Source organism: Manihot esculenta, chromosome 2 (assembly GCF_001659605.2).
Source record: "Manihot esculenta cultivar AM560-2 chromosome 2, M.esculenta_v8, whole genome shotgun sequence".
In the NCBI taxonomy this organism is placed as follows: domain Eukaryota; kingdom Viridiplantae; phylum Streptophyta; class Magnoliopsida; order Malpighiales; family Euphorbiaceae; genus Manihot; species Manihot esculenta.
In genome coordinates, this window is record NC_035162.2 from 2318369 (window position 1) to 2333705 (window position 15337).

Below are 15337 nucleotides of genomic sequence, written 5' to 3' on the forward strand. Positions count from 1 at the left end.
ATTTGAGCAATAATTTTCCATCAGAAAACAATTTAATTAATAAATTTGGGCAGAAATTAGTTGAGACAGGTGATACGTACAGCTGTGGTAGCAGGAACATTGAATAGCCTATGTTTCTATGTCTTCCTTCTCCTTGTGTGTTGGAAATATTTCAAGGCTTGCTTTTGAATTTGTTGATATTATCATATGATCTCCTTTGGAAAAATACTGATTTTGACAGAAGGCTTGAGATGGCCACAGGATGTAGGTTGATGAAAGAGTTCCAAAAGTATAATGGACCCCTATTACTAAAAGCTCACATGCATTTCTTCTGTGAGTTTGCTTAATTACATTGTTGAAAAGCATGGAAAAAAAAACACTAAAAAATGCTTGTAATTACCAAAGAAGATTACTTTATGCGTAAAGTGGCGATTACAGTAACAAGGCATTGTGGGAGCTCTTTAGCATATATTAATGAGAAACTCAAGGAGAAGTGTTGCTAAAGCTCTAACTAAACATTGGATTAAAAAAAGCCAAAAAAAAAAAAAAAAAGGCTCTAACCAAAGTTACCAAACAATTAGGCAAACAGACAGGACCCAACTGGCTGCTGATTTTTACCGGCCTTTCTTCTTGATTGTTGCTTTCCAGTTTGAGAAAAGGAAATGCCTCTTTTTTTAAAATAGTAATAATAATAATAATTTTCTTTTCTTTTTCTGACTTTGACTTAGATATCATATTACAATTTTCTACTAACTCCATCTCCCCTTCACGAAACTAATTTTACATATGAGACAGATTCTTCTCTTCACACGCTTCCTTCGCTGGCCATTCATTTTTTTTCCTTTTCTTTTACATTACCCTTTTCTCTTATCTCCTCAGTCCTTCTTGAGAAGACCCATTTCTCTCTCTCTCTCTCTCATTTTCTTGTTTAGTACTGTTGTTTCGTTTAAAAAGATTTCGTATACTTCTTGATAATTGTTGTCGCAGTCGCCATTCCCCCCCCCCCCCCCTCCAAAAAAGATACTGCATGTTTGCTTCCATGGCTCCATGAACTATACTTCCACTAAAATGCTTTCTTGTTTTTGTGCTACTTCAATGCTAAAATCCAAATATTACTCACTGTCAATGGTTCTTTCCCGGGTTTCTTTGTACCATTGAACTTTTGAGAGATCTAAGGTTTTTGCTTCTCTTACGGGTTTCCTCCAAGAACTGGGGAGAAAAGAATCTCTACTTTTGCCATAGCATTTCCATCTATATCACTTCTTCTCATTTTTGGGTCTTACAAAGATCAAGAATATATGAAGATGGAGCCAATGAAGTCAAAGATGAAAGGGGTATTTTCATCAGCGAACAAAAGCTCTCTCTATGGCAAAGGCAATGTGAATGTTGAGGACTTGGAGATTAGGCCAGGAGGAATGCTAGTGCAGAAGAGGAATTCTGATTCCTATCAGAATTCTGTTCCAATTCCCAGTATTAAAATCAAAGTCAAATATGGTTCTCTGAGTCACCGAATCTGTATTAGTTCTCAAGCGAGCTTCGGTAATTGAATCCTTAAAACTCCAATCAATTCATCATTTGTATGAAGATTTAAGAGTGAGCTAATATTGACCAGAGTTGGGATTTTGGGTTGCAGGGGAATTGAAGAAGATCCTAGCAGAACAAACTGGAGTGCACCCTCAGGATCTGAAGCTGATATACAAAAAGAAGGAGAGAGATTCCAAAGCATATCTAGACATTGCAGGAGTAAAAGATGGGTCAAAAATTATGTTAATTGAGGACATTACAAGCCGGGAAAAACGGTGCCTTGAGATGCTTAAATCTGCCAAAATAGAGAAGGCTTCAAAGTCCTTACAGCAAATCAGTTTGGAAGTTGACAATCTCCAAACAAGGGTAACATGAAAATATTCATAGTTGACTCCAGTAAGAATTGGAATGTAGTTTCTGATAAGAAAGAATTTCCTTCTTGCCATTTGATAGGTGAAAGACTTGGAAGCAACAGCATCTAATGGTGATAAAGTTGCAGAGACAGATGCAGATAATTTGACAGAAATATTAATGAATATGTTAGTAGCATTGGATGGAATCGCTGCTGAGGGAGACTTGAAGCTGCAAAAAGGGATGCTGGTATAATGGAACTTTTCAATTACTTATCTTTTTTAGTATCAGGTCGCATTCGTAGAGCTCCAATCCCATTCATTATCTTCTTTCTGGCATAATAACAAACAGTTTCTTTAAATCGTTTTCTTCAATTCTATTTGTTACCAATTTTATTAATTCCTAACATCTATACTAATTTTGAGCAACTAAACAAATGAGAAGAGTTAAAATGCCAATTTTTTGGTCCATCTTTCATGCTGAGTTATCCATCAATTTTAATTTGTGTCATAAAGCAATATCGACGACTAATTAGAGAAAAAATGTGATTTGTATAGCACGATAATGTTAAAACATAGTCGTTAAACTTTCCTTTTCATGTGCTGTTCAATCTTGAAGGAAAGGAAAGTTCAGAGGTATATTGAAACACTGGATATGTTGAAGTTGCAAAACTCCAAAGATAATGGAAATGAGGTCAAAATCGCAATGCAGAAACAAGAGAATTCAAGTGGGAAAATGCCAATACCAATGCAGAAGCAGCCAGTTGGTCCAAGGCAGAAGAATACAACAGTGCAGTTGCCCATACAACAGCAATTATTGAGGCATTCTGAGTCGTTTGTCATCACAACAAATTGGGAAACTTTTGATTAACAAAAAAAAAATGAAGACAATGGTCATTTTCAATCCTACAGATTGGATCTGCCAGTGCTTTCAGTAAGTTATATCTGAATCGCTCTGGTTCCTTCACTCATTATTTTCTGTGTTGGATTTATAAGGGTATTTCTTTTTTGGTTTTTCAGTTAATGTTCTTGAATAATGAGTCCTGTCCTTGAAAATGCAAATGTGCATTTTTACTTTTTTTTTTTTTCCTACCTTTTCTTTTGGTGGCAGAAATGGCTATTTGAAAATTGTATATACATGCAGCAGATGGTGGATAGGAAAGGGAGAGGCTTTTTAATTAATATTATTATGTACATAGTATTTACAGATATATTATATAGCAGTTATTAATTGGAGGATTGTGGACATGTAGTGAAGAATTTGTTGCAACTGGTAGCACCATGGGACCACAGACCAACCCATCTTGTTCATAAAATATAAATTTCTCCTCTTGGTACCATTACTCAACTTTCTAATCATTTATTGCCTGTAATTTCATTATTATTATTATTATTATTATTATTATTATTATATGCAGTAGTGATACAGTGGAGAATTGAATTATTTGTGATTTTGATCATACAGATTCCTTATTCCTACTCAGGACATAAAAATATAATAACAAAGACAAGGAGGATAATAATAATGCCAAAATGATAGAAAGGTAGGTTTGACTTTGGAGGCAGGATGTTTTATTGCTATAGTGCTTAATCATTTGATAAGCTATCATGTTCTGTAAATTATTTGTCTAATTATAAAACTGATAAACAAAATAAGCTGTCCAAAAATTTCCAATCTATTCTTTTGCAATAATACAGACAAGGGTAAGATTAAACTCTCCTGCTAATCAAAGTTCTGCCTTTGATTTCATTATCATTTACAAACTGTATATAAAATTTTGACTAACCAGACTTCAAAAAAAGAAAAAAAGGAACAAATTCTCCCTCAGCCCCACCTATTTCCTTTCTGTATGATTTGGTTTCTGCATGTGATGGCCAAAAGTGTTAGCACTTAGCAGCAGCTGAAGGTTCTCAGACATATATATGTGTTATATAGACTTGTTATTCATTAGCTTTGGAGTAAAGAAACAAGCATGGGACCATCCTTGTGTATTCCTTCTTTTCTTTCTTTCTTTCATTTTTCCTTCTATCCAAATCTATTGTTAGCTTTATCAGATGTCTTCATGGAAGCAAAGGTTTGCTTTTTCCCATGAGATTGATTTGCTTTAATTTGGACAGTGATCAGTGGTAATCCAAAAAGGTGGTTAATTTCCTTTTCTTGAAACACTCTTTAATCGTGTCAAACCTTGATTTTGATATGAACATTACAGTGTCAAGCTCTCTGCAAAAAAAGGTGATGCCAATGAAATATGAAGATACAAGGATTCATAGGCTCACTATTAATAAGGACATATGCATAGGTCCAAAGAAGCAACTCATCACATCAACTGGGACCAACCAGCCAGGAAGGCAATACCCACTCTTTCAAAGGTTACGCGATACAAAGACAATGGAATATAATGGTGGGTTTTGTAGTTGGTGAATGCAAAACTACTTTTTCATGCTAGAATAGATCTCCCTTTTTCTATTGGCTGCTTAGTTTAAGAAGATGTAGACAGGACTAATCACCTTTCGGCTTAATTTAGGCCCAATTATCAAAATAAGTCAAGTACTTGCAAAGAGTGGTCGTCTTCGAAAGGCGTTTATAAGCTGGACACCGACGGGGCTGTACAGGTGAAGCTTCTAACTATGGTCCCATTACAAACTTTCTTGACCAGTTGTGTAGAGTAGAGGCTTTGTGGTAATTTCTTGGCTGCCAAATTCTTAACTCAAGTTGACAAAAGCAATGAAGATTCGCAAGCTGGAGGTGGAGATGTTTTAATTAATTTTTTAAAATATAGGGATGAAATTTTTTTTAAAAAAAAAAATTCTTTTCCTTGAAGGCAATAACATTCATTCACCGTAAGAAAAATGGGCCTCAGACCTTACGATTCGACCATCCACGAAAAGCCCAACTGGAAATGGCCTACGGTCCACTACACAAACAAACCCTAGAGCTACAAAGAACACCGTGGTTTCTCAAATGATAAGATTGAACATATTTGTCTCTAATTTAATAATGAACTTAATTTTAAAATATTTAAGTCAATCTTAATTTAAAAATATTTAATATTGTAAGTGACGAACATATTAAAATATTACAAGTAAGTGGATAATGAACTTTTTATATAATTCGAATAATTTATAAATGATGTTAGGTCTGATTTTTATATACATATATATGGTCAAATGCTCATCCACCCTCTTAGGACAAAGATTTTGTTAATTTTCTCAGGAGGGTGTCTTAGTCGAACGATGTTTTTTTCTTTTTAAGAAATAATAATAATAATAATAATAAATTAATAATGCAGCTTGGACGCCTACAGATATGTCTTACATATTTTGTTGGAAGATATGATTTTGAGCAAAGCTTCACATCTGTTGCGCATAAACAAAAGTGAGAGCTTTATAAAATTAGGAAAACTAAATAAAAATAATTAGATTATTTTTTATTTCAATTCCACATAAAAAGGAAATCGATATATCATTTTTTTTTTTATCAGTCCAGTCAACAAAGTAAAATATTCTGTATTTATTATCTCTCAATTTAAATGATTTTCAACGTAAGCAACAGTCGTGATAGAATGTAATATGTTAAATTAAAAAAATTAATCGAATTAAATTAATTTAAATTTAAATTTAATTATTTATTTATTTTAATTTTAAAATTTTTAATATTAAAATAAAAAAATTAAATTAATTAATAATAATAATATATTATTTTTAATAATATAGATATTAGATGATAATGAATATTGAAATATTTCAATTAAATTTTATAATATTAAAAATAATGTATAAAAATAAAAATTTATTAAAAAATTAATTGATTATATTTAATTTAATTTAACTGAATTAAATTAATTCGATTTGATTAGTTAGATTTAATTTTTATTTAAAATTAATTTAATTTTTATAATTATTAAAATTTTAATTTATTTAATTTAATTTTAAATTAAAATAATGAAATTATTTTAAATTAAATTAATTTAATTTTTATAAATATTAAAATTTTAAATTTTATTTAATTTAATTTAATTTAATTTTAAATCGAATCGATAATAATCGCATTGTTAATTTTCTAAACTAATTATTTATATTTAATATATATATATATATATATATATTCCTGAGCCACCCACGCCATTCACATTGCTCTAATTATTCGCTAATGACATGGTCTAAGTATACAATGGTTATCTTTTTGATTGAAGTATTATTTCATATATATAATTAAAATAAAATTAGTGGGTGAGCCGGCAGAGATTTGATGTATTGTCTATTCACGAAATTAATTTTATATAATATTTATCCAGGACGACCACCGACTAAATATAATAATAATTTTCAACTTATTTCACTATGATTAATTTGAATTTAGTTTTTAAATTTTATAATACTAAAAATATTTTTTAATATTGAAATATTAAAAAAATTATCTGATAGGAATATTTTTCTGATTAACTAAAAATTTAAATCATTTTAAAAAAATAATTTCATTTTTTTAAAAGAAATGTTAGAAATCTTATTAATATATTTATATATTTTTATTTTTTAAATTAAAATTAAAATTATAAAAAAATATGTGATTTTATAAAAAAATATTTTTTAAAATAAATTATTTTCTAAAAATAATCGGAGTATAAAATTTTTATAAAAAAAAGCAGCTACAGAATATTCCTGAACAAGATGTGCACGTAGCAAAAGAAAAAGCTAGACTTGTATGTGGATTGGGAGTTTAAAACACGGTTTTGACAATGAATAGAAGGAAGCAACATTAATCTCCCAGTCCTTGTCAACCCAATTGATGTTTTCGGTTTGGAAGCATAGGACAGCTATCTAGCCAGGTTAATTGTACTTTGAATTGTCAAACCACAACTTTAAATATAAATTATTTTAAAAATCATAATTAAGAAAAAATTATTTAATTTAAATTTTTTACATTGCTTATTTCCTAATATAGCATTACAATATTTCCAGCTTATAGTTCTGAATTATATATTTTATTATAAAAGAAATTAAATTTACCCTTATTTATACTCTGTTAGTATATGTTTGTGTAAAAGCATGTTAAAAATGACGTTGTCGTTCACGAAGTCGGCCATTGCAAAGACTAATCCCACGTGGCTGTAATATGCTCGTGAAGTTCAGACTTGAATCTCGTTGTCGACTCCTCCGCAATCGACCACATAAATTAAACAAATGAAACAGAAGGCATTAATACCTTGTTCTCCCCAAATGCAATTAATTCAATCCCTTTACAAAAAAAAAAATTAACTCCTCTGGAGAGTTGAATGAAAATATGAATTTAATACAGCCCTGTGATTGAATCTAGCTACTTAAAAAAGATATATATATGGTTAGAATCGTCAACATATTGGTGACGAATTAATCAAGCCGATGAATCATTGTCATTCTTGAGTGTCTCGTATTCTTCAAAGGCATCACCACCGTTGACATTTCCTGTGAGCTCCTTAGCCCTGTGGGCCTGCCATTCCCAATCGGTGCCAGTCAATACGAACAACATGGTCACGACGCATGAGCCTTGGGCGGCTAAGAGACCAAGCCAAAGTCCCTTAAAATCAAAGCCGGCGTAGAAACTTAACCAAATTGCAACAGGCATACCCACAAGGTAGAAACATCCCAAGTTAATATTTGCGCCCATTTTAGGCCTGGCAGTTCCCCTCAGAACGCCACAGCCTGTTGTTTGCGGGCAATTTCCAAGCTCACAAAGCCCGATTATAGGCAAAACCATTGACGTCAATGCAATAATCTCTGCATCTTCTGTGAACATGATGGCCCAAACCTTTCTAACCATTACTGCAAAAAACAATGCGGAAAATCCCAACGCGAAGCTTGAACACAGACCAATTATAGCAGCAAGCTTTGCTTTTTGGGGATGATTTGCACCCAATTCATTACCCACTCTCGTCGACACGCTAAAACTTAAAGAAGATGGGAAAATGTATATCAAAGCCGTAGTCTGAATCAATATTCCCATTGAAGCAACGGTTGCTCTTGGATTCAACAACAGCCCACATAGCATAATCATGATCTCGTACCACCACCATTCAAGGCAAACCGAGATGCAACTTGGTATTGCCAAATTCAATAATGATTTCCACCCTCTTAAGCACTCCAATGTAATCCCACCCCATGTTTTCTTGTGCACGCCAGAGACCATAACGTAGATGATCAGTGAAGTTACGAGATTGAAGTTGGTCCATACCCCGCTTAGAGCAACACCTTTGGTTCCGAGATTGAGTACAGAGACAAGAAAATAGTTTATGGGTATATGGAGAAGAATGGAAATTGCTGCACAATACGTTAGAGGTAGAGTTATGGATTGAGTTCTGAGGTATATACGCAAAGGGTGTAAAAAGGATTGCAATATAAGGTCAGGGAGAGAGTAAAGTATATAGGTTTGTGCTTCTGCGGCTATATCTTCTTCTTGGCCACAAAAGAGAAGAATCTTTTTCATGTTGAACCATGAAAAAGCTATAGGGAAAGAAATCAATATAAGCAAAAGAATAGTTCTCTTCATGGTGAGGCCAAGAAGTTTGTATCTTTTGGCACCAAAAGCTTGGCCGCAGATGGGTTCCATTCCCATTGCAAGGCCAGAGAGAATGGAATAACCAGTGATATTTGCAAAACCAATAGCAAGAGAACCACCGGCTAAAGCGAGATCCCCCAGGCGGCCGAGAAAGAGCATGGAGATCATGGAGCGAGAGTAGAGAAGAAGACCAGTTAATATCATGGGAAGAGCAATGTTGGCTATGCATTTTGCTTCATTGATTGCTAGAGAAAGATGGGTCTTTTCTGGATTTTGCTTCAGTGAGTGAAACGTTGAATTCTTGAGGACCAAAGGAGTTAGCGTGTCAGGTTTCTGTACTTCGTCTTTCGTTGATGGGTCTAAATTGGTTTTGCAAGAATGAGGAGGCGAAGATAACTGGCACATAGTTATGAAATTTTCAGAGAAAGGAAGAGAGAGAGAGAGAGAGAGAGAGAGAGAGAGAAAAGGAGGGAGATGTGGGATTCGGGGTTTGAAAGAATGAAGTTAGCGAGGTTTAAATGGAGAGGTTTAATCACTATTTGAAATATGAGGTTTTCCATTTCAAAAAAAATAAAGAAAGATGAGGTTTTATAATATAATTTTTTTTTTTAAGTTTTAAAATTTAAATTCGCGTTGAGAAGATTCGCAATGTTTTAAAATAAAAATTTCCAAATCTTTCAATTCATAAAATTAGAATTGAAAATATTTTCTGCTTTAAAAAAATTTTATATTTTAAAAAATAAAAAAAATATTACATATTAAAATTTCTCTAATAAATTGTATTTTATATGGATTGTAAATATTTGGATATACATGGAAATAATCGGGCTTTAGACGGCTTTCTTAGAAGATGGGAATTATTTAAAAAAAAAAAAAAGAAAAAAAAAAAAAGAAGAAGAAAGAAAGAAAGAAGGGATTTTTGATGTACAGAGTGTTGAGGTTCCAAGTTGTAACTAAAATTCTTGAAATAGAGGCATTGTGAACCGTCCATTATGACCGACCAGAATGTCACTGTTGGGGCCTGCAGGAAAATCCAATCCTAAAGCAAAGAGAACTTATATTTATTTATTCATTTATTTCCGAACAAAGCATTTTATTAAGAAGTTACAAGTGTCCAAAAATTAATGGTGAATAGTAACTGCTGAATTGTTATTTATTGTTGTGTATTGAATTTGGTTATTTAATAAAAATTTAAGGATAATGAACGTTATATAGATAAGAGCCTAATTGTCAACGGGTGCAAAAAGAAATGCTTGGACGGTTTCGAGAGTGGACCTATTTTGAACTGGAGCTTGACTTAGCTTATTGCTGACCATCCATGCACTCTTTTTCTTTCTTTTTCTTTTCCTTTTTCTTCAAAATAAAGAGATTAGGAGACTATAAAGTAAAATTAGTAATTAAATTCAAGCCATGCAGTCTTAAAATATACAATTATGTATTTAATTAAGTATATTTCATTAGAAAAACAAAAAAAATATATTTATTTAATAAATTATTGTACTGTAATTAAATTAATGTTGTAGCCCTATTCTAGCTAAAGCATAATTAATCCAAAAGCCGAAGTGAATTTAAAATGCTGCCAAGATGGGGCAGTTTTGGTCTAAAAGTATTTAAAATGTTATCAAAACCTAGAACATTAATAAATTATAAATATTATAGATAATGGGTTAGGGTTTTAATTAATTAGCCTCCCACAAAATTTTGTCTTAGTGCTGGGCGGCTCCACGATGGTGCCGCATGAAAAAATTTTAAACACAAATTCCCTTTATCCTCTTTTCCTTTTATTTATTTTTTAAATATATAAAAAATAAATGTCTCATATTTGTTAGCTTTTCATGCACACATTATTTATATTTAAAAAAATATAAACATATGTAGATAGATGAATTGGACGGTGGCTAGGTAGCTACCTGAGGAATGGCTAATCGGTTATGGCTTGGTGCATGTGTGAGTAATTCTTTTAATTTGTGTTGTTGTCTTGTCCATCGTCTTGTCCTTCGACTCTATCTTCGTCGCCGGGCACACAGAATACTAATAGTGGATTCATTGCATTTGTTGTATATTGTGAATTGTAAACATGCTCAAGAATTTACGCATATTTAAGCATTTATGTCGTATGGGTTATATCTACCTTTGTTCAGCTTGTCTAAATACTTACTGTTTATAAGCGTTTACATGTTTATCATGGATGAGTTAATCATCATACTCATTTATAATGAGTCATCTAATTGGTCATAAATGAGACTCGTCCAATTATAAATAAATCAATTATAAAACTCATTTATTGAATAAAAAATTATAATATCTCGTCTTTTTGAGATTCTCAATTCTATTCTCTACAAAATTCTTTAAAATAGAAACTAATCACGTCTAAAATTTATATAAAAACATTATTTTATCACATTAAAGTAAGTCATTCTTCTTAGTTAATTTCATAAAATATTCTCTCTGACTTCTTAATTCAAGAATATCATTTATTGACTGTAATTTCCGATGATTATCGATAGGCACCAATCACCTCACTTTTTATTACATTGGAGATTCAATATTTGGTCAACTATTAGAAATCTACTGACAACATTCATAAATAATATTCTACTCCATTTGTTCTATAATTTTTATTCATCTTTATTTTTTTTATTGTTCCAAAATTATTATCTACTTTACATTTTTAGATTATAATAATATATAAATTGATTATTATAATTTTATTTTATTTTATTTTATTTGTAATAGTATTTAATTAAATACTAAAATTTAATATATTTAAGATAAGTATAATTAAAGAGTTAATAGAAAAATGAGAAAATATTAGTGTATGATGTTAAATTAAATAAAATAAAATTATAACGAGTCATCTAATTGGTCATGAATGAGACTCATCCAATTATAAATAAATCAATTATAAAACTCATTCATTGAATAAAAAGAAATTGAATAAAAAATTATAATATCTGTCTTTTTGAGATTTTCAATTCTATTCTCTATAAAATTCTTTAAAATAGAAACTAACCGCGTTTAAAATTTATATAAAAACATTATTTTATCACATTAAGGTAAGTCATTCTTCTTAGTTAATTTCATAAAATATTCTCTCTAACTTCTTAATTCAAGAATATCATTTATTGACGGTAACTTTCGATGGTTGTCGATAGACACCAGATTGAAGATTCAATATTTGGTCAACTATTAGAAATTTACAGACAACATCCATAAATAATATTGTACTCCATTCGTTCTATAATTTTTATTTTTTTTTATTGTTCTAAAATTCTTATCTACTTTACCTTTTTAGATTATAATAATATATAAATCGATTATTATAATTTTATTTAATTTTATCTTATTCGTAAGAAATATTTTTTAGTATTTAATATTTTTTAGTATTTAATAAAATTTAATGTATTTAAGATAAATATAATTAAAGAGTCAGTAAAAAATGAGAAATTATTAGTGTATGATGTTAAATTAATAATATTTTTATACTTTAATTGTAAAATCAAAATGATAATAGTGGAGATTGAATTATTTTTTTTTTAAATAGTAACTGATAATTCACTAAATAGGACATAGTGCTGTTAAAAGCATTGAATTTATCTAATTTGATTGGTTTGATCCAGTGAACTTATTTATGATTGTCTTTCTTTCTATTTTTTTTTCTTCACTTTTTGGAATATAATCGTTTTATTTGCAGAATATTTACGTTTATCTCATTGAATTTGAATTTGCAATTAGGAATGACAAAAATGTAATATGGATATATGATTCAAAATTAATTAATAATCTTAAAATTTTCAAAATCATTCTTAAACTATTCATGTACTGCCCAAATCCGATTGCCATTAGTCAAATACTACTCAAATCTATTAAATTTTATATTTTTAATTAATAATTTATTAAATATATGTTACTAATAACTTACAATTTATAATTTTCAATATATAAATATATAAATTTTATTGATTTAACCTATAAATGTTATACATATATAATAATAATAATAATTATTAGAATTTAGTAAATATGGATACTAACTTTTAAATATTTTATAAGTTCTGGAGAAGTAGGTAGGCGCCAACAGTCAGGTAAGATCTAATGAAGCTCTAGTGACTTCATAAGAAGAAGTATCAAATTATGAATTGACCAACCAAAACGTGATTAACTAGGTTTCATAAAACGTGCTTCAAGAAGAATCTAAGATTGGACATTTCCATTCTCCCGTGTCCATCAAATTAGTCATATTTAAAATAATTTTTCACTTTTATTTCTCCTTCAAAATCTTTCAGGATAATTACAAAAAATTACCTTTTTACCTAAATTTTAATAATTTTATCTTTATTAATTTACTATAAAAAATTAAATAACTAAAAAATATGTCTTAAAAATTATTAACACAAATATTATATTTAGTATAAATAATAATAAAACTGCATTTACATAAATGTTGATATTTTTTTTTTTACCCTTCAAACCAGTTATTTTATTACTCAGACCACGTTTCGAATAAATTAGATCACTGTGCAAGACACGTGGTGCCATCCGGTTAACAGCCAAATCCATGAGCCACCAATATGAAATATTTATAAATTATATAAAAAATATTCACATTTTTATTTAAAAATAAATAAAAAGGTGTAATTGGAAGTGCAATATTTTAACAAATAATATTTTATATATAATAAAATTAAAATATTAATTATATTTTTTATTTATTATGAAAAAATAATAATTATCTTATATACAATAGTATAAAAAGATGCAATAAAATTTAAATTATTTTTGTTGATTTTATAATTATAATTTAAATATATAAAAAATAATTTTAATTTATTTTTTTAAATATATTTTTATAATAATAATGTGTATAATTTAAATATACGGACAATCTTATCTCAAATATATTTATGGTTTGAACTATGTAATTGTCCAAACACAAATATACTTAATAATTGTAATTTTAAAATTATAATATTGAGTAGTTAATGTTTTAAAAATTATATAAACTATTTAAAGATTAGCGTTTTGAATTTTTGATGTTTTACAGATTACTGACTATGTAAATAAATTAAATGATTAAATATTTAACAGTTTCAAGAGATAAATACTAAATAATTAATCGTTTGGATATATAAAAATTAATCTAATATATGTATTTTAAAAAATAAAAAATAAGTAATTAGTTTTACTAAATAATAATTTTCATTTTTATTTGTTATCATTTATGCCGAAAATGTGAACGTAATATTGAATTCAGTTTCCTATATAAACTTCAGTCCTTTTCTTTCTTTTGAGATTTCTCAAGGAAAGTGAGTTTTAAGTATAATGAAGAATAGAGGCAGGAAGGCCGTAGATTTGCAAATGAAAGGACACACGTGTTTGCCAGCTTCACGCCCATCCCGTGAGTGTGGATTCGCCTATTAAAATATAATTAAATGTGGAATTTATTATAATTTTAATTTATTTATTGCTATTATAGAATATTTAGGCATTTGAGTGCTTATAAAACTTTTAGAAAATATTTTAGGAGATAAAGAAAATGTTTTAGGAACAGAGTAACCCCATGCGCAGGACAGGGCCAGCGAGAAAGTATCAAGTCTCAAGTACAGGAAAGCTGGACAGGACAGCAAGTGACAAATCAAACTCAAAAGCCACCATAAAATTCCTAAACTCTCTGCACTCTGCTTAGATGTTTCCTGGGTGTTGCCTGCAACTGCAAGTCTGTAACCATTTCATGTCTCTTCTTCCAATTCCGTGTCCACTTGGCAACCAATTCTAGAATCCCTATCACTTCTGTTAATGCATCCAATTGATACCCTCATATATCCTCAGTCTCACACCTTCAATACAAACTAAACTAAACTAAACATGTTTAACCAATTCTACGATCCCTATCCAACCTCATTTTCTACTTGCAAACACAACTCCTCGCCACTATCCGACGCTAATGGTACAACTCCCCATTTTCTACTTGATAACAATTCTATTTAAAAGAATTTATAACAAATATATTTAATTATTAAAAATATTTTATAAAAATTACAAGATTATCACCACCGGATCATCAAAATCGATAAGTACTATTGACCACTATAGTATCATTTTTGAAGTGAAGGCATATTTATAGTATTTGAATTTTGAAAATGATAATATACTCAATATTATCGTTTTTGAAAATTTGAATAATTAATAAAAGCAAAATGATAACAATATTCTAAAAAATACAAAATTGATGAAAATAAGAATGATGCCGCTCCAAAGCGGTGACGCTAAGTCCAAAGACGTCAAAACTAAGAGCAGTGTCCTGAACGTAGGCTGTTTCGGATTTGGGCCATATGCCCATAAATATCCTAACTAAAACACAGAGCTAGAGCTTAAAACAGACAGCCCACCCCATCAATCAAGGCCCAGAGCCTAAACCACCGAAATACCCTGTAAACCAGACTCAAGTCTCAACAACAACTCTATCCCTAAGGTATCGATTAAAAAGGAAGCACAAAGAGCGCTGGGATACCCAATCAGGAGAGTGGAATTTTTATTTAGACAGGATCTACGTGGCATATTCAGGGCTAAAATAATTTGAGATTTTTAAAATTTTAATTATATATATATATATGTATTTGGAGACAGAGGAAGGTGCAGTTATTATGCTAGCTAACAAGTTTTGGCAAGGTGGTACCATTACAAATTAAAACGCCACGGTGTATTGGCATGACCGCCACCAAAGAAAACCTACTCATTGAATATGTTGGTCCACGTGTCTTACACTTTCATATATCTGTCTTAAATTCTAGTAATTACGTAAATAAATATTTTCAAACATGAAAGTTTGCGTACTTTCGTTTCTCTGTACCTTTTGAGTGCATTAATCGTTCAGCGGCGGAGTGGAGAAAGCTAGTTTGTAGTGATCTGCTGCACCCACGATGCCATATGCATGCAATCATGAAAATAGACT

The 15337-nt window shown here is 30.0% G+C and overlaps 2 protein-coding genes across 3 annotated transcripts; one reads left to right on the forward strand and one right to left on the reverse strand.

Annotated features, from left to right (window-relative positions):
* Positions 1-27: 27 nt before the first annotated feature.
* Positions 28-3209, forward strand: LOC110607044 (BAG family molecular chaperone regulator 1). 2 transcript variants are annotated; one of them, XR_002486610.2, is made up of 5 exons: positions 28-1518; positions 1613-1869; positions 1957-2103; positions 2473-2787; positions 2965-3209. XR_002486610.2 is itself a non-coding variant. In XM_021746103.2 (4 exons), exons 1-4 carry the CDS (start codon positions 1278-1280, stop codon positions 2722-2724), a joined length of 897 nt encoding a protein of 298 aa, XP_021601795.1. In that variant the 5' UTR covers positions 28-1277; the 3' UTR covers positions 2725-3209. The 2 variants fall into 2 exon arrangements, 1 of the variants encoding a protein (XP_021601795.1); XM_021746103.2 differs by having other exon boundaries at positions 2473-3209.
* Positions 3210-7072: 3863 nt separating this feature from the next.
* Positions 7073-8873, reverse strand: LOC110608772 (protein DETOXIFICATION 49). Its single transcript, XM_021748062.2, has one exon. The coding sequence runs from the start codon at positions 8788-8790 to the stop codon at positions 7225-7227; it is 1566 nt and encodes a 521-aa protein (XP_021603754.2). The 5' UTR covers positions 8791-8873; the 3' UTR covers positions 7073-7224.
* Positions 8874-15337: the final 6464 nt, after the last annotated feature.